Source organism: Procambarus clarkii, chromosome 58 (assembly GCF_040958095.1).
Source record: "Procambarus clarkii isolate CNS0578487 chromosome 58, FALCON_Pclarkii_2.0, whole genome shotgun sequence".
NCBI classification, from domain to species: domain Eukaryota; kingdom Metazoa; phylum Arthropoda; class Malacostraca; order Decapoda; family Cambaridae; genus Procambarus; species Procambarus clarkii.
Genome location: NC_091207.1, coordinates 24447728 through 24472011, shown reverse-complemented (window position 1 = coordinate 24472011; position 24284 = coordinate 24447728). Strand labels below are relative to the sequence as shown.

The following is a 24284-nucleotide window of genomic DNA, read 5'->3' as shown; positions in this document are numbered from 1 at the left end:
TTCGCAATTATTTTAGCTTCTAGTTTTAATATCAACTTTCAGAAGTCAACGTGGAGGTTACTGAATAAAATTGAGAGGGGGCCAGAGACTTTTTCTTCGGTCAGTACATCACCGCTGAAGGGCAAATTCGATAGAAATTGGTATAAAAATTCGAGACACTGATTGTTATCAGATTTATTTGGAACATCAAGATAAAACACAGGTCCAAAACATATTTTTTTCCTCTGTATCGGAATCTGTAAATATATATATATATATATGTATATATATATATATATATATATATATATATATATATATATATATATATATATATATATATATATATATATATATATATATATTCACACACACACACACATGTGTGTGTGTTTGTGTGTTTATGTGTGTGTGTGTTTGTGTGTTTGTGTGTGTGTGTGTGTGTGTGTGTGTGTGTGTGTGTGTGTGTGTGTGTGTGCGTGTGTGTGTGTGTGTGTGTGTCTATTGATTAGAGTACTGGTTATGTAAAGGGGTGTAATGCACCTGGCTTTCTAAGGTTCGGGTAATTACTCAAGTAATTGAGTACTTTCAATATATTTCCTTCAGTGTTATTCAAGAGTGGGAATATTGCTATTTAACAGAGGGAATAGTGCCATTCAACAGTGGGAATAGTGCCATTCAACAGTGGGGTGAGTGCCAGCGAGCAGAGAGGGTTGTTTAATTAACACACTCACAAAATAATAAAAATTAAAAATAAGAGTGAAAGTTTGAACAAGAATTAATTGGAAAGAACATCTACAGATTCATAGAAAAATATATTGACAAGAACTCTACATCCATAGAAAAATATATTGACAAGAACCCTATATCCATTCAAAAATATATTAGTAAAAACACCCATACATTCACTCCACTCATGAATATATTATTAAGAACACCCATATATCCACACAAGAATATATTGGTATGAACACCCATTCACCATTCAAGAACAAATTGGTAAGAACACATACATCCATATATAAATAAACATACACACACACCTACCCCTACAAATATACACTCACTCATACACTCCAATATGTAAACAAAAAACAAAAACACACCAAGATAAAGTCACAAGCAAGGACACGTGCGCTTGAATACATACACATGTATATTACACATGTGAGGCGGGACCAAAGAGCCAGAGCTCAACCCCCGCAAACACAACTAGGTGAGTACATAAGTTAATTTTCCTTATTACCGCTCATTTATATTATTTATTACAATTTATCAGATAAAAAGACTTGAATGTAAACATATAAATACGTCTAGACAATTGCTAGTATGTAGAGAATCATAAGGACGCCATAGGGGATTATGGATGCTGAAGGCGTTTCCTCTTTGGAGAGACACGGTATGCAGTAAGGGTTATCTTGAGAGGTTATCTTGAGATGATTTCGGGGCTTTAGTGTCCCCGCGGCCCGGTCCTCGACCAGGCCTCCACCCCCAGGAAGCAGCCCGTGACAGCTGACTAACTCCCAGGTACCTATTTACTGCTAGGTAACAGGGGCATTCAGGGTGAAAGAAACTTTGCCCATTTGTTTCTGCCTCGTGCGGGAATCGAACCCGCGCCACAGAATTACGAGTCCTGCGCGCTATCCACCAGGCTACAAGGCCCCTGGGCCTCGTAGGGGAATGTGATTTGGGAATGTGATTTGAGGGGAAGGAATGATTTGTTTTTTTTCAGCGAGCCTGCAACAGAACTCTCTGAGATCATACTTGACTCCATTACGCTTTAACCCAAGAGACTGCACCCTGGAAACACAAACCGAAACTGTCTCTATTTTCCGCTTGTTACAACTTGTAATAAAGTTGTTACATCTTGGCTTAACGTGTTTATGACGTATTAGAACGTTGTTACAACTTGCTATATTGGTTGTTATAACTGGTTAGGAGGTGTTAAAACTTGTTCGAACGTTGTACCAACGTCGTAGTTTCGGTGTGTGTTTGGAGGGTGTGATATTATTAAGGTTTTCTCCCAAACTGACTGCATATACCACTGAGGCTTGACTCACATCTTGTTGACATGGCTCTAATGTTGTCTTACAGTCCATCAGACGGGAGCTGAGGGTATTGGCAGACCTCCACCTCCTTGCGTCACATACACTTAGACTTATGTTTAGACCTATGAGATGTGACATATGTGTTCCCACAAGCGACAATGCCTTGGCTGTAAAGCAGGCAGAGTATTTTGTCCCCCAGGTGTCAGTCTATCAGATCCACGGGCTTACTAACACGGACCAAAACTGTCGCAACAGTTTTGGTCCGTGTTGGCCGAGCGGACAGCACACTGGACTTGTGATCCTGTGGTCCTGGGTTCGATCCCAGGCGCCGGCGAGAAACAATGGGTAGAGTTTCTTTCACCCTATGCCCCTGTTACCTAGCTGTAAAATAGGTACCTGGGTGTTAGTCAGCTGTCACGGGCTGCTTCCTGGGGGTGGAGGCCTGGTCGAGGACCGGGCCGCGGGGACACTAAAGCCCCGAAATCATCTCAAGATAACCTCAAGATAACAGCCTAAATTGTCTTAATTAACTTAACAGTTGGATGACGTTTTATTTTCTCTACGGCACCGGTGAGGAAGGAACAGTTATAATGGCACTGACTTCGGCATCAGTTATAATGGCACTGGCTTCGGGATCAGTTATAATGGCACTGGCTTCGGGATCAGTTATAATGGCACTGGCTTCGGGATCAGTTATAATGGCACTGGCTTCGGGATCAGTTATAATGGCACTGGCTTCGGGATCAGTTATAATGGCACTGGCTTCGGGATCAGTTATAATGGCACTGGCTTCGGGATCAGTTATAATGGCACTGGCTTCGGCATCAGTTATAATGGCACTGGCTTCGGCATCAGTTATAATGGCACTGGCTTCGGGATCAGTTATAATGGCACTGGCTTCGGGATCAGTTATAATGGCCCTGACTTCGGCATCAGTTATAATGGCCCTGACTTCGGGATCAGTTATAATGGCACTGGCTTCGGCATCAGTTATAATGGCACTGGCTTCGGTATCAGTTATAATGGCACTGGCTTCGGCATCAGTTATAATGGCACTGGCTTCGGGATCAGTTATAATGGCACTGGCTTCGGGATCAGTTATAATGGCACTGGCTTCGGCATCAGTTATAATGGCACTGGCTTCGGGATCAATGACGCACACCCATTGTAAAGGCAGCCGAGCCTTGATAGATGATGCGGGTCCTGTAGGACACTATTTCACATTTTGAAGGATTTTGGAAAAGGTCAATATATATATATATATATATATATATATATATATATATATATATATATATATATATATATATATATGTATATATATATATATATATATATATATATATATATATATATATATATATATATATATATATATATATATATATATATATATATTTCTTAATATATCTTAAGGTGTCTTTTATATTCCCCCCCCCCCTAAGATTTTATAGCACTATCATTAGTGCTGGTTCCACGAATAAGCTAATGAGCTCAAGGGACGGATTTTGTGTGATTCATTTCATGACGAAGCGAAATCAAGAGACGTTTCATCCCATTCTCTCATCTAATAGTTTTGTACGTTATTGTAACCAACGTACCAAATGCATCCTACTATGAAAATTAGCGGTACACAACTATCCACTTTTTTTTGCGCATCAGCTGGATGGGTTAGGTGGGTTGCTCGGGTTCGTATGTTTCTGGCAAGGTTAAGGGGGTTTGGATTTTGAACGGAGTAGCCAATTAAAATGAACAGACTAGATGATCACTCCTGTAAACTCCTTCCATGGAATCGAATTCGTGCTGGTTGAAGGGGGTATAGCTAGGATCCGCCGCTGTGATTGTTTATGTAAGCGAATAAACTGCATGGAAATAGGCCCAAGCGTCTCTTCCGGTTAGACTGACGGCTAGTTTTTTTTCTTTTTTTGTAATATACATTTTGGACAGAACGATTGAGTATGTAATTTTAGCCATGCTGGTGCGGGGAAACCCCGGTTGATTGAACGTCTAAGTGGCTTCCGAGCAAGAGTTAAGAATGAATTGAACTGTAGAAGGCCTATGCTCAGGTAGGTCCTGCATATATGTGTGTGAATCATGAAAGTTAACACGTGATGATAAATGTGACAGTGTCAGACTACCAAGACTTACAGACCTACATATTACATATATATATATATATATATATATATATATATATATATATATATATATATATATATATATATATATATATATATATATATATATATCCACCCCAAACACATTTATGTATATTTCGAACCTTTGCTTGTAACAATTCATTGATTCCAATCCATTAACAGACTATTATGTTACCCGATAAGTTGTTTCATAAATCAAAAATCCTATTTTTCTGAACGTAAACTTATTCAATTTGAGTCCATTGTTTTCCTTCTGTTGTGCTGATATATGTAACACCTATTTGATATCCCTCTTTGTTTTACTCAGTTTGTCCAGTTGAAGAATTCAGTCGTGTCCGCCTCCTCTATGCCATTCGCGAGAATGTAAATTATGCTTTCTTAATATATTTTCTTAATAGAGGTTTCTAATTCCTGGGGTTAACTTCGTAATTCTTTTGTATTCAAGTAAATTTATTTTTGAATTCCATAGTACGGGAACGCAGCCAGTACTGCATAATCTATTTTTGGTCATGAACACGATAAAGCTGATTTATACATTGATAAATAGATTTATACATTGATATTGTATTGCTTTGGGATTTCTGTTATTCATGACTTCAAAATATGTTTTGATCTCATATATTTGATTTGGTGATCTAAGTATTTGGTAAGCATGAAGAAAGCTTTTGTAGAACCTTATTGTGATTACTTTATTTCTTTACGTTAGTTAAGATGTAAACAAATGTTTTTTTGTGTTTGCCGATTCAATCACTTTTCCCAATAAGGTAAATTATTGATAGTGTGATAGTAGTGTTCGACCTCTTTCCTTAAAAATCGACACCACATTTGCAACCCTTCACGATTCTGATACGTTGATTGACTTTTTTTTTTTTGAGATATATACAAGAGTTGTTACATTCTTGTACAGCCACTAGTACGCGTAGCGTTTCGGGCAGGTCCCTGGAATACGATCCCCTGCCGCGAAGAATCGTTTTTTCATTCAAGTACACATTTTACTGTTGCGTTATACAGAGGCTACAGTTAAGGATTTGCGCCCTGTAAATCCTCCCCGGCCAGGATACGAACCCATGACATAGCGCTCGCGGAACGCCAGGCGAGTGTCTTACCACTACATCACGGAGACTGGTAACTTTCATGATTTATTCAAGACGAGGGTTTGCTAAGACCATCTTCACATTCTTTAAGGACCTTGATAATTACTTCAACAGGTTTTCTCGATTTGCTGGGCTTTAATTTCAATATTTATTTAATAATTTCCTCCTTGGAAGCTTTATGCTAATCAACTTTTCCCTCTTTTGAATCGACAAATATTTGCTTAGCTGCAGGAGAGATATAAAGTTTGTCCGTGTAGTTAATACAAAAGCAAGGCACGTGTTCGAAATACGACACATTTCTTTGTCGTTATCAGTTATCTAACCTGTCATTTTTCAATGGCCCTATTCTTCTCTAATCTTTATTTGATATATTTAAAAGAGCCCTTCTTTGCCTGCCCTGCTATACTCTATAAATTATTTTTAATATTTGTTATTTCTTTTTAACTGTACTTGCTTGTTTGATAAATTGTTGTATTAAACAGATGTTGACCAGACCACACACTAGGAGTTGAAGGGACGACGACGTTTCGGTCCGTCCTGGACCATTCTCAAGTCGATTGTGATGAGGAGGATTGATTGATAAAGATTAAGCCACCCAAGAGGTGGCACGGGCATCAATAGCCCGTAAGTGATGAGGAGGTAGGGTCAGGCAATAAATAGGCAAGAGAGAGCTGAAGAGGAAAGCCAGGTGTAGGGGATAGTAGTAGGTGTGGTCTGGTCAACATACTTCAGCCACGTTATTGTGACTCATCGCCTGCATATTAGACAGATGTTCTCATTCTTTAATTTATTTCTTTAATTATTACAAAAGAAAAAGGATTGCTGATTGAATACTTAAGAACAGCCCCAATGAACAATACAACCTTCTCCAAAAGGCAATCGTGGTACACCAGTTTACACGCCCCAATGAAGCATGTGATCTTCCTTCTACTTATATTAACATGACCACCAAAAAGCTGCCGAGAAGACTGACCTGCCAACTACAAGCTGGCGTCCCTAGAAGCCTTATGCAAAGTGTACGTAGCACAAAACTCACTAGGAACATGCTTGTGGATAATTAAACTATCCTGGGACCAGATTCACGAAAGCACTTACGCAAACACTTACGAACCTATACATCTTTTCTCAATCTTTGCGGCTTTGTTTCCAATTATTAAACAGTTAATGAGCTCCGAAGCACCAGGTGGCTGTTTATAACAATAACAACAGTTGATTGGCAAGTTTTCATGCTTGTCAACTGTTTAATAAATGTAACCAAAGCCGTCAAAGATGGAGGAAAGATGTACACGTTCGTAAGTGCTTGCGTAAGTGCTTTCGTGAATCTGGTCCCTGGCCTCCACCACTGGCCAGGGAAGACTGCCAGGCCGGGAAGCTATTCTCATATGAGATAAAAAAAGAGACCACACGCTAAATACACAGAGTAACGACTTCGATATCTTGCCTAAGCTCACATCCAGATATCACCAAACAGTATAGGATAACGGCGACATCTCTTCCTAAGTTCTCCCTCACCAACTATCTTACAGAATGTTTGATTAGCATCCATTCCATATCATTTCCCCCTCTTTGTTTATTCCTCTATTCCTTACTCTATGTTTGATTCCCAATTATATTCCTTCTTTCATCTCTTTATCTCACCCCACACAACTTCCCTTCTTTCACGTGTTTATTTAGGTCAAAATTGCACCTTGTGCGTTCATTCCTTACCTGAAGATGTTCCAGAGTGGAACGAAACGCCGTAGAAAATAAACTCTTCAGTAATCACGAGAGTTTCTTTACCATTAATCTCAGTAACTTGACTGCTCTTCTTAATCCCGAGAGTAAGAAAATAGTTAGAAGCAAAGAAAGCTTATAGTATGAGATCAACAACGCCAGCAATGCGGTCATATATAACCGAATATACATGTACACACAGACACACACACACACACACACACACACACACACACACACACACACACACACACACACACACACACACACACACACACACACACACACACACACACACACACACACACACACACACATATTAATTAAGAAACAAGATGACTACACGGTTCCTTACAAAGACTAAAAATAAGATGTCACACATGATAAAAATTGTGATTAAAAAGCAAAGAAAAAGCTAAGTAAAAAAGCTGAGAAAAGAAATAAGAGATCAAAGTGAATATAAAGCTTGAGAAACAGGATAATAAAGTCGAAATAAAGGATCTAGGAGTAACAATAAACAAATAAGTAAAATAAATTCCCCCAAAACACCTTGATAATGTCATTGTATCAAAATCCTTTGCAGAGGAAAAAATAATAATAAAATTATTTGTAACATTCATCAAACTAGAGTTAAAATATGCAGCGCTGGCAAGGTGCCACCACCTGAAGATATATAAACTAGCAAGAAAGAGTGCGGAGGCATGCTACAAAACAGGTCCCGGATAAGAGAGACGTGAGGTATACAGAGAGAGAGATAAGATTTACTTGAGCTTACCATAGAAGACAGAAAGAATATAGAGGGGAAACTTTAGTACTAAATCAAATGCATCTGGAAAAAAACACGAAAAGATTGTGAAATGGAAGATTTCTTTACCTCGTCTTCAAGGAGACCCAGAAGAGGCAATCTTAGGCTAGAAAGAAAACAACCTGTGGGGTGGTTACGTAAGATGTCCTGGAAGTGCTGAGGGGACGGGGATGAGGTACACACAAGACACAGACAACTCTAAAAATGAACACAGCCACTGTCTAGGGGCAAGACGGGACATTAGTGAGATGGTGATCTGGCTTATAAGCGACATGTAGGTTATCATTAATAGGTTTGTACTTACACACACACAAACACACAACCCAAACATGCGTACACACTGTGCAAGATATATACACACACACACACTTCAATATTTCCCATAAGTAACCCCCATACACACCTTAGTACACATGCCCACACTGACGTGAATGTGTGTGGGTTGTATGTATACACACAAGGATCAACTTGCAAAGAAACACTCACACACATATATATATATATATATATATATATATATATATATATATATATATATATATATATATATATATATATATATATATATATATATATATATATATATATATATATATATAGATAGATAGATAGATAGATAGATAGATAGATAGATAGATAGATAGATAGATAGATAGATAGATAGATAGATAGATAGATAGATTTGAATCTACATCAAGATATACACATAACAGAGATCAACACTCACACTCATACACAATGTTTACACAACAATTACTGACCAAAAGATCTAATTAAATGTAATTAAGAAATAAAATAACATCAATGAATCCAATTTTCATCTTCATGCGACCGTCTATATGGCTGGACAACAAGGCTAAGACTCACCAAGCATCAACGTGTCCATTTTCGAAACCGGTACATCTTTTCTCAATTTGATCTGCTTTATCTGTATTATTAAACAGTTTAAGATGTTTGGAAACGCTGCGAGGTCGTTCTTGATCTTAAGTTATTATAATAGTTACGAATAACTTCGTAGCGCTTCGGAGCTTGTCAACTGTTTAGCAAATGTAAACACAGCCGCCACGATTGAAGGAAAGATGTATAGGTTTCTTAAGTGAACACGTAAATGCTTGATTATTCACGACTTTGGGACGGAAAACCGGTTGCAATTGAATCTCGAAAACAATCTTAAGTCCCATAAGGAAGAGCGTCACTAGGACAATAAGTTGTCATACAAGGCCTCTGAAGTTTCGTACATCATCTTTAATGTAACAAGGAAAAGAAAAACAAAAAGAGTCAAACGCCTCAGCAAAGGAAAAGGATTTTGTTTGTAACTTTAAAATAGCTAAAAATATTATTAGCAGAGAAGTCGATGAAGTTGATAAATATAAGATCCAAGGGAACCACGGAGCAGCGAGACATCTCAAGATTCAAAGATCAGCCGAGATTGTCATATACTTTTAGCAAGAATCAAGAAATGTAACCAGAAGCGTCTTAAAGAAGTCGATGAGCTAAAGATTATAAGGACCCGTCTGGGCCTTAAGAGAAAGCCTTCAGAGTTGGATGATAACATTTTACCACGCTTCTCTTTTGAAGGAACTTTTATTTAATTATGCTTTGACGAATTACAATCATGTGCATGTGTGTACCACAGCTTGGGGGCGAATAGCGTGAGAGCTTGCACAGTACATCTGATGATTGATTGATGAAGATTAAGCCACCCCAAGAGGTGGCACGGGCATGAATAGCCCGTAACACAGCACACCCATGAACGAAGGTTATTTGCAGGAAGTGTTTGTGGGAGAACTCCACTACCCACACCAGAGTGCATTGGGTTTATATGTAGAACTTGGGTTGATTACTTGGGTGAGCTGGTTAGATAAGAGTGCTTGATATGTAGTGCTTCGGGTATGTCTAATGTTCTACTGATGTATCTGCCGATTATTTCACTGCTGTTAGTCAGGCTATCGTTGCTGATGTTCTTGGTGTGTATATGTGTAGAAATTATTTGTTAGTTTTGTTTTTGGCAGTCTTGTTGCTTTTACATTGGCAGGAGCCTTGAAATAAAAATTGTCTTGTCAATATATTGAGATCGTTGGGGCTGACAAAGCAAAAGTGGGCATGTAAAGGCACAGACGACATTCGGTTTCTTTCAATACGTTTTGCTTCGGGGCGGGAAAGTTCTTCATGAGTTTTTGAGTCCTCGTACACTTACTGTAAACTGTGAGCAAGAAGTAAACTGTAAACTACAAGAAACTGTAAACTTCTTATAGTATTGGTCGGGGGTCACATTTCTGTTAATTATGTTTTTTCAGGACTCTTTCCTCAGTTATGTGAGTCGAGGAAAACAAGTTCCTGTAGAGGTTATCTTGAGGTTATCTTGAGATGATTTCGGGGCTTTAGTGTCCCCGCGGCCCGGTCCTCGACCAGGCCTCCACCCCCAGGAAGCAGCCCGTGACAGCTGACTAACTCCCAGGTACCTATTTACTGCTAGGTAACAGGGGCATTCAGGGTGAAAGAAACTTTGCCTATTTATTTCTGCCTCGTGCGGGAATCGAACCCGCGCCACAGAATTACGAGTCCTGCGCGCTATCCACCAGGCTACGAGGCCCCTACAACTCTTCCCCGAGGAGGAGTTGAATCCATGGGACAGTTTATGTAGAGTTGGCAGGTTCGCTGGAGGCTGCACGGAGGTTCGCCTTTTTCTTAATGATCGGTTCGACATGTCCGTTAATTGGTTAGGATATCCATTGTTGACAAGAACCTGCCTTACTCTACCGAGTTCCTCGTCAAACTGCTTCCAACTGGTGTGAGACCATTGATGGCACAGCTGTCGACAATCTATCTCTTGTACAGGTCAGATCACTCACAAATAGATTTAAGGCACATTCCTATGGTAGCTCCTTTGGTATAGACTAGTGTGACAGCCACTATTTCTTTCAGAGATCATTATATCTAGCAAAGGCAGCTTACCTAAACTCTTTATCTAGTAAGTGAAAACTAAGCACGGAACATCGCTCGGAGGTTTCCTTAAACTGTAGCAAGCGTTCCATGTCAGGTACCTGCGAGATGAGGTCATCAGCATACCTTCAGGAGACATCAGGTTTAAGGTCAATGTCAGCAAGAACATTCTCCTCAACAGGACCCAAATAACAAATCTCAAATAAGATACCGAGGGTAGACCAATGGTGACACCATCTTTTTGTTTATTAGTGTAGACCATCAAAGCTCAGGATATATGTATTTTAGGTACATGCTTCGAGCAGGTGCCTAAATATGCATCCTGAGAAGTCAAGTGAAGCGTATAATGGGTTCCGATAAACTTTGTCCATCACTATTCCGATTATCTCATCCCCGGACACGTTGGGGAACAACGACTCAGCCTCCAGGGAAAATCTCTCACTTGATGCCAGCGACCCTCCAACAAGTAGACAAATTCCTTCTGAAACTTAAGGATGATAGCACAGGGCATGGCTGGATTCAGCAGAATGTAGGGTCACTTAGCCAGTCTGTACGTGGGCGCACGTATCTGGCCACAAACGTGCCAGATAGCGATTGGTCGCAGTGGGTTTCCAGGTTTGTGGGCCTTGACAATTCCTTGTGCATATCTAGGGTTATTGGGAGACTCACAGGACATTCGAAAATGAGAATCTCTCTCTGCTGGGCACTGTGGTGAGGCTCCTCTTGATGATATCATTGCCTTCATTGCATCCTGTGTGCTGTACCTAAGAATGCTCACAATTCAGAAGGTGCAGTCCAATTTAGTCAGTTTCGGTCTAACCGTAAATACATTTCTATAGTGTGGGTTGAGGCAGTGATGCAGAGTGCTCCTATGATATCGATATAATATGGTTTAACGCATGCACCTGTTGCAGACATAGGGATCTCCAAAACTAAATTTTCTTTACGAGAGGAGAGCATGATCGTGGTTTGTTAGTGCAGCATCAAGCAATTTTGAAGTCATTTTCCGTACAATGGAGCTGTCCAAACTGGATTGTTTGTCAGATGGTCTGGCTGATGGACTGCAAGGGAATCCCTCTCATTGATGTACTGTGTGTAGTTTGGGGTCGTGAAGCCATTCTGAACCCCCATGGCCATCCGGTAAGATTTCCTTGACTAAATCGGTCATTTGGGTACACGTGGTGATAACGAGACCGCCGAGTCTAACGAGAAGAATGATTTGTTTCTTCTGTATTTCAGTTTAAGGAAGTTTGAGGACATTTGCCAACAAAGACCTTAACAGGTTGTTGTGGTCACTTAGCTTAAGGCTGTTATGGCGAGGAGAGCTCCTAAAACCTCCTAAAAAATTAAGGTTAGCCTTAGGAAAAGAATCAATACATCATGAGCATCGATGTCAATAGTCCAATCGTCATCCTCCTCAGGTCACTAGTTTTATTACTCTGCAACACTGAGGGATACACGACAGTGGATTTTAAGTGGGTAATATAGCCCCACGTGTCACTGTAGAGACTCAGGGAAGTCTTGTGTGGGGGGGTATAATTAAGGTAGATATTGTAGAAGCATGTGAAGGGTCTAATCGTTAGAACTTTGACAGAGGGAGATGAAGGCTGATGCCTAGACCGGAGCAGGCGGCTGAGACAGGATAGCAAATCTATCATGTCATGTTAAATCAGTGTGAAATGTGTGGAAAGTTGGATAACAATCAGCTGATGACATTAGCCAACATTCTCACACACAAACACCCACACACACACACACACACACACACACACACACACACACACACACACACACACACACACACACACACACACACACACACACACACACACACACATACTCTCGCTTGCATTTCCACATATGCCTAATAAAAACACATGACATAAATATAAAACAAATACACAGAAACAGACACATGCACAATAACACACACCTGTTTTTCATACACCTGTTTTTGCCTCCTATAACAATTCAAAAGGTATTTACTACACACTGGACCAACTCTCTCACTCAACCCATAATATGTTTCAGACTTATTAACAAAAGTGTACAAATTCCTCAAATCAATCTATCACCGATCAGAATGTCTCACCTTTGAGTACCACTTCAGAGGACGATCTCTGAGGACCACCTCTGAGGACCACCTTTGAGAGCCAAAATGAGGACCACATTTGAGGACCTCCTTTGGTGATTACCTTTCACGACCACATCTAAGTCCAACTTCTGAGAACAACTTTTGAGTACCATCTCTGAGGACCACCTATTGAAGACCATCTTTGAGGACCGCCTTTGAGCAACACCTCGAAGAAATACGTTCGAGGACCACTCTTGGGCGACTTCATTATGTACGGATTCATACTGGCATACATTATTATACATAACGAAAAATGAAGATACTGAAAACGTTCACTGACATGTTTTTCACGTCCAGTTTGTTCATTCACTGGTTTTACTAGTAGTTATTTCATTCACTGCTTTCACTAGCAGTTCGTTTATTCACTAATTTCCCAAGCAGTTCTTTCATTCACTGCTTTCACCAGCATATCTTTCATTCACCGGTTTCATTAGCAGTTCGTTCATTCACTGGTTATATTAGCAGTTCATTCGTTTACTGGTTTCACTAGTAATTCGTTCATACACTGCTTTCACAGCAGTTCGTTCATTCACTAAATTCCCAACTAGTTCGTTCATTCACTGCTTTCTCTAGAGCAGATCGTTCATTCACCAATTTCACTAGCAGTTCCTTCAACCACTGCTCTCACCAGCAGTTCGTTCATTCACTGCTCTCACTAGCAGCTCGGCAATCAAGTCGCTTTTCTATCAGCACTGTTATCCGCTTCCTCCTCCAATCATCACTTCGTTGTCTCGTATCATACACGTTATGATTGGGTTCCTTCTCACCTGTGTTTACATCTCGCCCTTACCTGTGGGACCTGAGTGCCTACCTTTCGTCCAATGGGGCCATACTTCTGTTGGTTCTTTATAAGACAGGCAAAGCTATTAATGAATGAAATTCGTTTACCCAGAAAAAACAAAACAGATACAATATACATTCATATTTCTACTTCAATGGACACAAATGGCTCTGTTCACATGTGGTATTTTGAAGATCTTAGAGAGTGTGATTGTTATAGCCGGCTTCTAAATCTAAACACTAATGTAGATTATACTTATATACACTAATTTATGATTATATTATAATGATGAATATATGTTTTGCTATAATGGCTTTCTCATTATATTTGTTCAATACTCAAAATGTAATTTTTTTAGTAAACTAACTGAATTATAAATGGTCGCGAGTCAAGGTTTTGAAAGTAATATTGAATTATATCAGAATTAAGACATATCAAATGCAGAAAGGAACTAGAGTGAACATAAGAAGTGTCTCCAAGGTACCAGTCTGTGAATGCTGCCCAAGACTACAAGTGTAACTTAGAAAAAAAAGTGAACTGGGAAATAAGAGCAACTTAAGGAGATCATTTCAACAATACTTGACCCCGACGGGTGAAGATATTGGCACAAAGACGACGACTCTAGCTTGAGCAGCTACAGGTGTTGACTAGACTAAAAGGTTCCTGGTTTTCTAGCAATGATAGGTGGCTCAGGAGCTCGGTGACAAGAACACAGGCACATGCAGTATCTAGCCGAGACAACTAGTGAAGTCAACTAGGCAAGACAATTAGCCAAGTCAGTTTGCCAGGATATGCCTTGACAACTAGCCAAAAAAAAATGATAAACTAGGCAAGACAAAGGAGACGAGAGTTACCATGTGCCCGACGCTTAAAACGCCGTCTTGTGTAGGCCTAAGGGGACTGAACCAACTTAGGGTCTACAGCCTACAATGGAAATAAGAGGAATTGAAGATAGTGACAGGTAAAGTGTCGGGAAAAAACATTTATTTAGTGTTTGCTACAACTATGAAACTGAGTGGCTGACGACTTCAACATTTGAGCGTTTTGAACAGACGTAGAATATTTAAATGATCAGGAGGTGATCAGTCACTCAGTATGTTTCTTGGCAAAGGTGTCTGAGTAGCTTAAGTAGCATACTGGGGGAAAAAAACAAACACCCACCAATCAGACAAATAATCCAAACACCAAACAATAGAGCACCTTTCTTTCAAAGTGGAACCGTGTGTGTGTATTTTTAATTTTTGTATATACATTTTTTGAGGTGAATTGATATATACAAATCATCAACACGTTACTATCCGTGTTATAATTGTTACTCACTTAATACACAACACAACTACAACGATTTTAATTCTGTTGCAAAGTCATAGCAACGAAAACACAGAACAGAATTAACGTTGAGGTTATTGGTGTGTGATTCCTGACCAATTAAGAATGTTTACACAACACAGCTCCTCTTAACACCGCGGTGAACGGCTCTAAGATTGTTTTTATTTTAAGTGATTTGTCTTAAGTGGTGCGACTGGGAAACCTTTTAGAGAGCAGCAGAGAAAAGGGAGGGAGGGAGGGAAAGCGGAAATTAACCTCAACAATTAATGATTTCCAACGAGTTTTTATTAAGCAAAGGGTTGAGGAGGGATGTATGTAAAGTGACCATTGACGATCTGAACTTTTGCAAGGCTTTACGCTCTTTGAAAGCATTGACTGTGTATGAGTTTCTAATTTGACTTTTCTAAATTAATTAAGTTAATTTGTGTGTTCTGTGCAGAGTCTGTTGTGTACAGTGTCGCCTGGTTAAAACCTTAAATACAGGTTATGGAAACCATAGGCAAAAGGAAACTTAAAATCCCTTTTTGTGTGTAACGATGCCAAGTTGTACACCCGTTACTAAACACCTGTCACTGTTACTGTTACTTAAACACCTGTCACTGTTATTGTTACTTAAACACCTGTCACTAAACTACGAAATGATTTTGAAGTAAACTTTATAAAACAGAATTAACATACTTTTCACTTTGATAAAGCTGGAAGGAATGATAATATTATATATATATATATATTTCTAGAGACATGTACTGTATTTATAATTGATGATTATCTTTACAAATATAAACTTTTTCTTTATCATAAAGCTAGTTCCTGAACCTAGGCCAAACCTAGGGTCAGGTTCCTAGGTTCATGATAAACTAGGAACCTGTCTTATCATGAACCTGGGCCAACTTGCTTTATCAGATATTAAAATTTGATAAACTTGTCCCAATTTATAAATAAAACGCCAAAACAAATAATCCAAAGTATGTTAATTGCTTTCATAACTTTTACTTTCAACTAATTCTCTTTCATTAATTAATATCCTTATTTCTACAATGCATTTTCTACAATATAATTTTTACAATAAAATTCCTACAATAGAATTTGATGATATAATTTACTGGCTTTGCAATCTGCACTTTCTGGACCACTTATATTTAATTATTAAAGTACTATATAGAAAGCTGCCATCCAGTTATTATGTTAAGAATTTGATATTATTCATGATAAATATAATTATTTTAGGCCTATAAATTAGATTCTAATTAATTTGAAGCAACTAAAAAATTTTCTCTGTAATTTTAATGGAAACCATTTAGATTGAAAGACCAATTTGTAAAGTGAATCTGAATAATATGAATTTTGAAAATAAATTTTTTATGAATAGGAATTTTTTGGAATAGGAATTTTTAAGAATATGCATGTTTAAGAAAATGAATTTTAAGATCATGGATTTTTAAGAATAATGAAATTTTAAGAATATGAATTTTTAAGAATATGAATTTTTAAGAATATGATTTTTAAGAATAAAATTTTGTAAGAATATAAATTTTTAAGAATATGAGTGTTAAAAGGTATAAATTTCAATAATATCAGAATGAAGAACATGATATAGTCCATAAATATTAGAAAGGAGGTGCCCTAAGAAGGCCTATTGAAAATAAAGATCTTGATAATAAAAATCAATTATAACCCAAAAAAAATCTGAGCACAAAAATTAATGGTTTGATGAGAGCAGTTTTTAGTGAGCTGAAAAGAAAGGGATTTAGTCTTGGAGTTCAGTACTTAATGTACTCGGGTCAACCAAATGCACACTGATTACGATTCGATTAAAGAGTCAACTGTTCGGCAATGACAAAGAGTTTATTTGGGTAGACAAAAAAATCCTTGTCATATCTATATATATATATATATATATATATATATATATATATATATATATATATATATATATATATATATATATATATATATATATATATATATATATCTTTGCTAAAGTAAACAGAAAGGGTATTATCTACTTCCTATTTCTCGAGTGTACGTAAGGATAACGTAAGAGTGATTAGCAGTTTTCTTCAGAGATTAGCAAAGGGAAAAAAATCTGGCTAAAGGTGAAACAGGGAAAAACAGACTTCCTGGGAAAGTGGCAAGGGGGGGGGGGGAGAAAGACCTCTTTAAGGGTGAGAATGGAGTGCTTAATGGGCTCCCTCAAAGTGTAGTAAGGGTAAGACCTCGCTAAGTGTGAGTATTTAGGGATAATTTGACTTTCCTTAGAGGCTAGTAAGCGAAGATCTCGTTAACTGAGCAAGTTAAAGATTAATGAATGGGAGAGAAACACGGATAAGAGCAATAACGAGGTGCTTGCTTATAAAGACCAATTAAGAGGTGCTGTTAGCCCAAGGAGGCCAATAGTGCCACCCATCCTCCAGTCTAGATAGTACTTTATGTAACTATGCACCATAGTACAAATACTGACGTACTTAGGAATTAGATAGTAGACCTGTGTGCTATTCACATTATAGAAACCGACATAAATGTAGCTAAAAAAACAAACTTAAACCTAGGTTCAGTATAGCACACATATGCACTGTAATTAGGCCTCAGATAACGTGTATTAGGCCTAGGAAGGTTAGGTTAGTATAGTTCGTGTTTGCAACATAAATAGAAAATCTTTTCCGGTTTGTCCAAATTCAATATGACCGATTTGGACTTTCTTATTTCGTTGTATGTCGGTATATGTACTATGGACCTCATCGTCAATATCAGCATTACGAAAACAGGAGTATGGGCTGAATAATGAGGTGCTGGCTTAAGGAGACCAATAGTGAAGTGCAATGTTATCGAGGCCAATAAATGAGGTGCTGGCTTAAGGAGACCAATAGTGAAGTGCAATGTTATCGATGCCAATAAATGAGGTGCTGGCTTAAGGAGACCAATAGTGAAGTGCAATGTTATCGAGGCCAATGAGGTGCTGGCTTAAGGAGACCAATAATGAAGTGCAATGTTATCGAGGCCAATAAATGAGGTGCTGGCTTAAGGAGACCAATAGTGAAGTGCAGTGTTATCGAGGCCAATAAATGAAGTGCTATTTTACCGAGATCAATAGTGAACATAAACATTGGCAGGGCGTGAAGACTGTGCAGCCGCGTGAGGTGAGAAAGTTGTGAAGTTAGCACAGCAATTATTCTCTCCTTCGATGCTCATAATCAATACAACTTTAACTAACTTCCATTGAATCTTTTCTCTTTTTAGTCTGGCAATTAGATTTTTTGCGAATGATGTTGAATATTGTGACATTTGAATCAGAGGAGAAGGAACGGCGAAGCGAAGGGGGGGGGGGTTGAGGGGGGCTCTTGTCGAGCAAATTGTTACTGTAAGAACGAGCGAAGGAGCTTGCCAGGGCAACCCGTTCTCGCAAATTTAATAAGTCAATATTGACTTATTAAATATGTGCATAGGTGACATACTTAACATAATAGTTTCCCTTGAAAAGCTTCATAGAAAACACCGACCTTACCTAACCTACTTAGTATGTTAAGATAAGCATCTTATTGCTTCGTAATTACAATTATTACCTAACCTATACCTATAATAGGTTAAGTAACAATTGTAATTACGAAGCTATAAGATGCTTATCTTAACATACTAAGTAGGTTAGGTAAGGTCGGTGTTTTCTATGAAGCTTTTCAAGGGAAACTATTATGTTTAGTATGTCACCTATGCACGCAACTAATAAGTCAATATTGACTTATTAAATTTGCGAGAACGGGTTGGCCAGGGAAGTATTATAGCCGTGCAGTTGCAGAAGGCACACAACTCTTGGATTAAATTTTGATCCAAAATAAAAAAAAACACAAAAAGAAGTTCAGTGTGCAAATGGCATGAGTGTAGAGCCTGACTGCTGTTTTGTTTTGCTGGTGTTGGTGGGGGTGAGGGGTGGGTAGCTTGGTACAGAGATGTGAAGGGGAAAGAGGGGGGTGAATCGCCCCCTTCACTCACCACACCACACTACACTACCCCCCTTTCCCCACACCCCTTCCCGTGGATCCACACGTCATCTGCTACCCAGCCTCCGGCATCTCGCACCCTCTATATCATCACCATCCAAGTTACTCTAGCACAAAGATATCTAATTTGTTATCCATACATGTGTAGGGATGGAATACATACACAAATGGTGTCCTCAGGCACTTGCAGTTGTGCTTGAGTGTGTGTGTGTGTGTGTGTGTGTGTGTGTGTGTGTGTGTGTGTGTGTGTGTGTGTGTGTGTGTGTGTGTGTGTGTGTGTGTGTGTGTGTGTGTGTGTGTGTATGTGTGTGTGTGTTTTGTAGATGGTAGGAAATTAGTCATTTGGCAAATTACATATAATATTACTAAAGCTAATTACACCTTACTTTTTCTTATGAGTTTTGACAGAGATTAAAAACTTAAAAATAAAAACAATTGTTCACAGTTGGGTCCTAATTAATCCTGCATGAATGGTGTTAATTAATAATTAAATAATATTTGGGATAAATCAAGGCAAATTTTTTCCGGTCACCAGCAGGATTACAGTCACCAGCAGGGTTACAGTCACTAGCAGGATTACAGTCACCAGCAGGATTACAGTCACCAGCAGGATTACAGTCACCAGCAGGATTACAGTCACCAGCAGGGTTACAGTCACCAGCAGGGTTACAGTCACCAGCAGGATTACAGTCACCAGCAGGGTTACAGTCACCAGCAGGATTACAGTCACCAGCAGGGTTACAGTCACCAGCAGGATTACAGTCACCAGCAGGGTTACAGTCACCAGCAGGATTACAGTCACCAGCAGGATTACAGTCACTAGCAGGATTACAGTCACCAGCAGGATTACAGTCACTAGCAGGGTTACATACACTAGCATGGTTACAGACGCCATCAAGGTTACAGTCACTTGCAGGCTTACAACCATCATCAAGGTTACAGTTACCAGCAGCGTTACAGTCAATAACAGCGTTACATCCACCATTATGGTTAGTCACCATCAGGTTACAGTTACTATCAGGTCACTGTACCCAAGCACGCCAAGCTGGACTTCAGACGAAACATTCAAATTCAGACTCTCAATTACATAACAGTGACGAACTAAAACTTTACTTCCACTTTATTTATTGTTTTCTCACCAATAAAGCTTATATTAGAACTTTTGTTGGAGAAGCCCCCAGCGACTCACTGAAACTCTTTTGCTGAGATGGCTCCATGGGGTCAAATCAGACGTGGGAGTTCTGATTGGCCTGCTGGGGACCAGAACTAAAGCCTGGCCTCCCTTACAGACGTGCAGAGAGCAAAGAAACAATTTGCTACCTCACTGGGAAAGCATCCAAAAAGTTAGAGCCGCTTTACAGACAACTGGACGGTTAGCAAGGACCATATCCTCGAAAACTTCAAAGAATCCTATAAACGTTTCACACAGAACAAGAGACATTCAAAATTGGCGCGAATCTCATAGTGCCGAATACATCAGCAGGTGATCCAGCTTCTGCAAGCAGACTCCTTCCTTGTCAGTTCTGGAGCTGACGTCCGACTGGACACTTCTGTTTCAGGTTTTTCAGACGTTGCACACGGCCCCTTGCTTCAAGGTAAGTGCCCGCCATCCTTTGACTCATTCCTGTGGGGGCCACTTGATTGTACTCTTCAATATTTTAGTTTTTTTCTTTAACGTGCGTGTTTTCTATCCGGCTTATCATGTGGGCTTGGCTTTGTTGTGCTTCTGGCTGCATGAACTCCGGGTTCCAACCCAGAGTGCCCACTGGCACTGCCCCTACGCTGATAGAGATATCTTCTCTAGTGTGCTCTGGAGTTCGCCCCAGAGAGGCCAGGTCACTGGGGCGGAGAGCCTCGCTTAGAGCTATTCATGAGTCTTTGACTCCTCTGTTCGAACCTTTGGCTGAGAGTGTTCTGCTGGTTGTAGTGGGGTTCACTAGGGCTTGCGTGTTTGCTTCTACGACACGCCGCAGACGCCATCGTAGCCTGGTGGTTTTGGCGTCGGGCTTCTGGTAAGCGGCCTCAGTGCCTAAGTATCCTTCTTGGCTAGCGGCCTTCAGGCCCTGACAAATCCCCATGCGGGTCTTTGGCGTGGTTGATTTAGCAAGTCGAGCCTGCACTTGCCATCTGCGAGTTTGAAGGGTGGTTATCGTTTTTACTTCCAGACGACGGTCATTCTTCCCGCCTCCATGCTGTCTGTTGGTTGAAGACAAGTATGACCCTGAGCCCCATGCAGTTGGATCCCTCTTGGTATCCTCACTGACTGATTCAGCTTTAAATGCAGACTTTTTTCAGGCAGCTGCCGCTTTGAGAGTTAGGTTTGCGAGGATTAGGCGTTCGCGGCATTGTCATCGGTTGGATGCCCCCAGAGTTGGACCCTATGGTTTTTATGGGTCCGAAATTGTGATCTCCGTCTGGATTAAGCCCCTCCCCTTCACCCTTCTTCTGGTGCATCTCCCCCCTGGCTCCGGCTCCGAAGTGCCTGAGGATTTTGGAGTCGGGGCAGGATTTAGTTCAGGGTGTAGCTTGGCCTTCTCTGTGAATAGCCCCATCCACATCGCCAATAGAGGCAGACGAGCCTTCAGGACCCGCCGTGATTTTAGAACAATCATTTCAACAAATGCCACCTTCCCTTTTCAGGGACACCTTTCTTTCGCCGGTGTTGGACTAGGACTACGGCTCTACCCCGGAACTTTCATGGCACGCTTCTATTGCTAAGGGTGTCGTAGATTACATGGCAGGCTAAGACACTTGAGGATTGTTCATGGGTGCTCTTGAAGCCTTCTTGGACCTGGAGTTCCTCTCCAGAGGGTCTTTTGTTTCAGGGAGTTATTTTCTTATATCTTCCTCCTATGTATGAGTATGATTATTTGGCTGTTCCTCCCCTTGGGTTTGGTTCTAGGTTCCATTCAGTGTCTTGGAATCGTTGTATTGCTGTAAATTCCTTTTCTGCTTGAAGTCTCAACTACGTGTCATGGAAGGGTTGTTTCTCTCGTGGTAAATGCTGGCCCTTTCTGGGTTTACCCCTATGACACTGGCCGCCCAGTGTCGGTGGTCAGGTCTATTCCATCGGGTGCCCAGTATGGTGCACGAGTTTTCAGCTGTGTGGCATGCCCAGAGGAGGATTCAGAAGTCTCCAGAATCTATTCTGTGACTCCACTCCGACTTCTTCCTGGTGGTTCTTTGCTTGAACCAAGGGGAGTCACTTCAGTTGCTCTGTGGAGCTGGGCCCTTCGTGGAGTTTGACTTCTAGTTTAGGGTTTTGAGCTTCTTAGGGTTTGTTTATCTGCGGTTTTCACGTGTGGGGTGTATCCAGTATCCTCGCGGATGAGGATACGATCTCTTCCCTCGCATTTCTCCGGATTGAACCCTGGACGAAACGTCCTTACATTGGATCTGCAAGATGTTCTGTCGCTCCGAAGTAGACTTCTTCACACCGACGCCTTTCCCTCTTACGTGACTCCATTCCCCGATCGCGAGACTCTCGCGATCGGTCCTTTGTTCCATGGCTCGTATTTTCCAGGTCGTCAGCCATGTCATCAAATCTAGCCAGACTGCAGTCTGCCCTCGGGCCCATGGTGTTTGCAAGAATGCTGCATTGGTTGCAATCTTCCCCAACATGTCTTGGGCTGATTTTACGATCTACGGGATTTTTTTTCGTTCTAGCAAGGTTCTGGAGGCATTTTAATTGTATGGCTTTAGTCCCAGTCGGTTATGTCTTGCCTTGGGCCATGTGTCCCGGCCTGGATTATCTTCTTTATCCTAATCCATGATGCCTTTCCTCCTTGGTAAGTCCCGTTTTTGTTCTCTGTGGTTAAATTCAGGGAGCCACCGAGATCTCCCCCAGAAACCCAGGGTTGAATATATAAAGCGCCTCTTTCCGGATAAGCCCCCCAGTGGCTTTCTAATTAAACCAGGCTAGTCAATTCGTCGGTGTGTTGTTCATTAACTCCAGAAATTGGCTGCGTGCAGAAGCTGAGCCGCCTCATGGTATCATTTGGTACTATTGAGTTTCCCCTCTAATCTTGCATGTTACTCTTGTTCCGTGTGAATCGTTTGCGGACGTTGGCGTTTTCGAGGGTTTGGTCTTTCTCAATCCTCCAGTTGCCCGTGAAGCTTCACTGAGAGTTTCTGGTTGTCTTCTCGGAATGATGGCAAATCGTCACTCGCTCTCTGTATCTCTGTGACGTTTTGGTCAGGTTTTGGTTGTGGTCCCCGGTAGGCCAATCACAAACACTGGCATCTGGGGTGACCCGTGGAGATATCTTGGTGAGAGAGCCTCAGGGAGCCACCTGGAGGTGGCTCTACAGAAGAAGGTGGAGGTGGCTCTACAGAGGCTCTACAGAAGGAGGCGTAGTTCATTACACTCAACATTGGGTTTTTACAAATGCTTGGAAGCTAGTTAATATAAATGCATTTATTATTATCATTAATAAGCATGAACAAGTAATATTTCATAACTGAAAGTGATCATTGAAGAAATGTGTTTCCTTAAATAAAATAGACAATTACAAAATGTTTCCTTAAATAATATAAAAAAAATAATACTTTCTATAATATATTAAAACTGTGTTTCCTTAAATAAAAAAAAAGAGCTTTCCATAAACTATAAAAATAAAAAAGACGTTTTCAATTAAATTAAACAATTTAAACTGTGTTCCGTTATATAATAAAAATATACTTTTAGAATTAAAAACAAAAATGTGTTTTGTTTTAATTAAAAAAAAAATGCATTCAAATATATATATATTGAAATTCAGAGCAAATTGTCTCTTCATTCTCTGCAAAGTTTCCATCATCGTCTAAGAGAGGTAATATATTTCTGGTCTTTAGGAATATTTCCTTTTTCTAAATCAAAAACTGTTTGAATGAAGTAAATATTTTAAGTGCTGGACACTTTTTTTGATATGTGCTACATATTTTTTTTAAGTACGAGACACATTTTTCAGTGACAGGCACATTTTAAGTGTCATTCAGATATTAAGTGTCACTCAGATTTTAAGTGTAAGCACATTTTTAAGTAACAAACACATTGTTAAGTGTTAGGCACATTTTAAGTAACAAACACATTTTTAAGTGTCAGGAGCATTTTAAGTGACAAACATATTTTTAAGTGTCAAGCACATTTTAAGAATCAAGCATTTGGTACAATTTCCTTGTATCAGTGGAACGGTTGAAGCTTACTGGGTAGAAACACTACAATACACTCCTGTACCCCAATTTTTAAACATTACGCTCAGAAACTGTTCCATTCTTCTATCCCTCCTTCATTCTACGAGGTTCATAATACATCATCCTCATGCTGAA

The 24284-nt window shown here is 39.9% G+C and overlaps 1 protein-coding gene across 4 annotated transcripts in view; it reads right to left on the bottom strand.

Moving 5' to 3' along the window:
• Shal (Potassium voltage-gated channel protein Shal) overlaps positions 1-24284 on the bottom strand; it is a 303351-nt gene that overhangs the window by 8698 nt on the left and 270369 nt on the right. The window contains exon 5 of one of the 4 annotated variants that reach the window (XM_069306695.1): positions 14511-14580. The exons of the other annotated variants lie outside the window; for them this stretch is intronic. Within the exon in view, the coding sequence (XP_069162796.1) occupies positions 14548-14580 (33 nt within the window). The 3' untranslated portion in view covers positions 14511-14547. The remainder of the gene's footprint in view (positions 1-14510; positions 14581-24284) is intronic. 4 annotated transcript variants of the gene reach the window in all.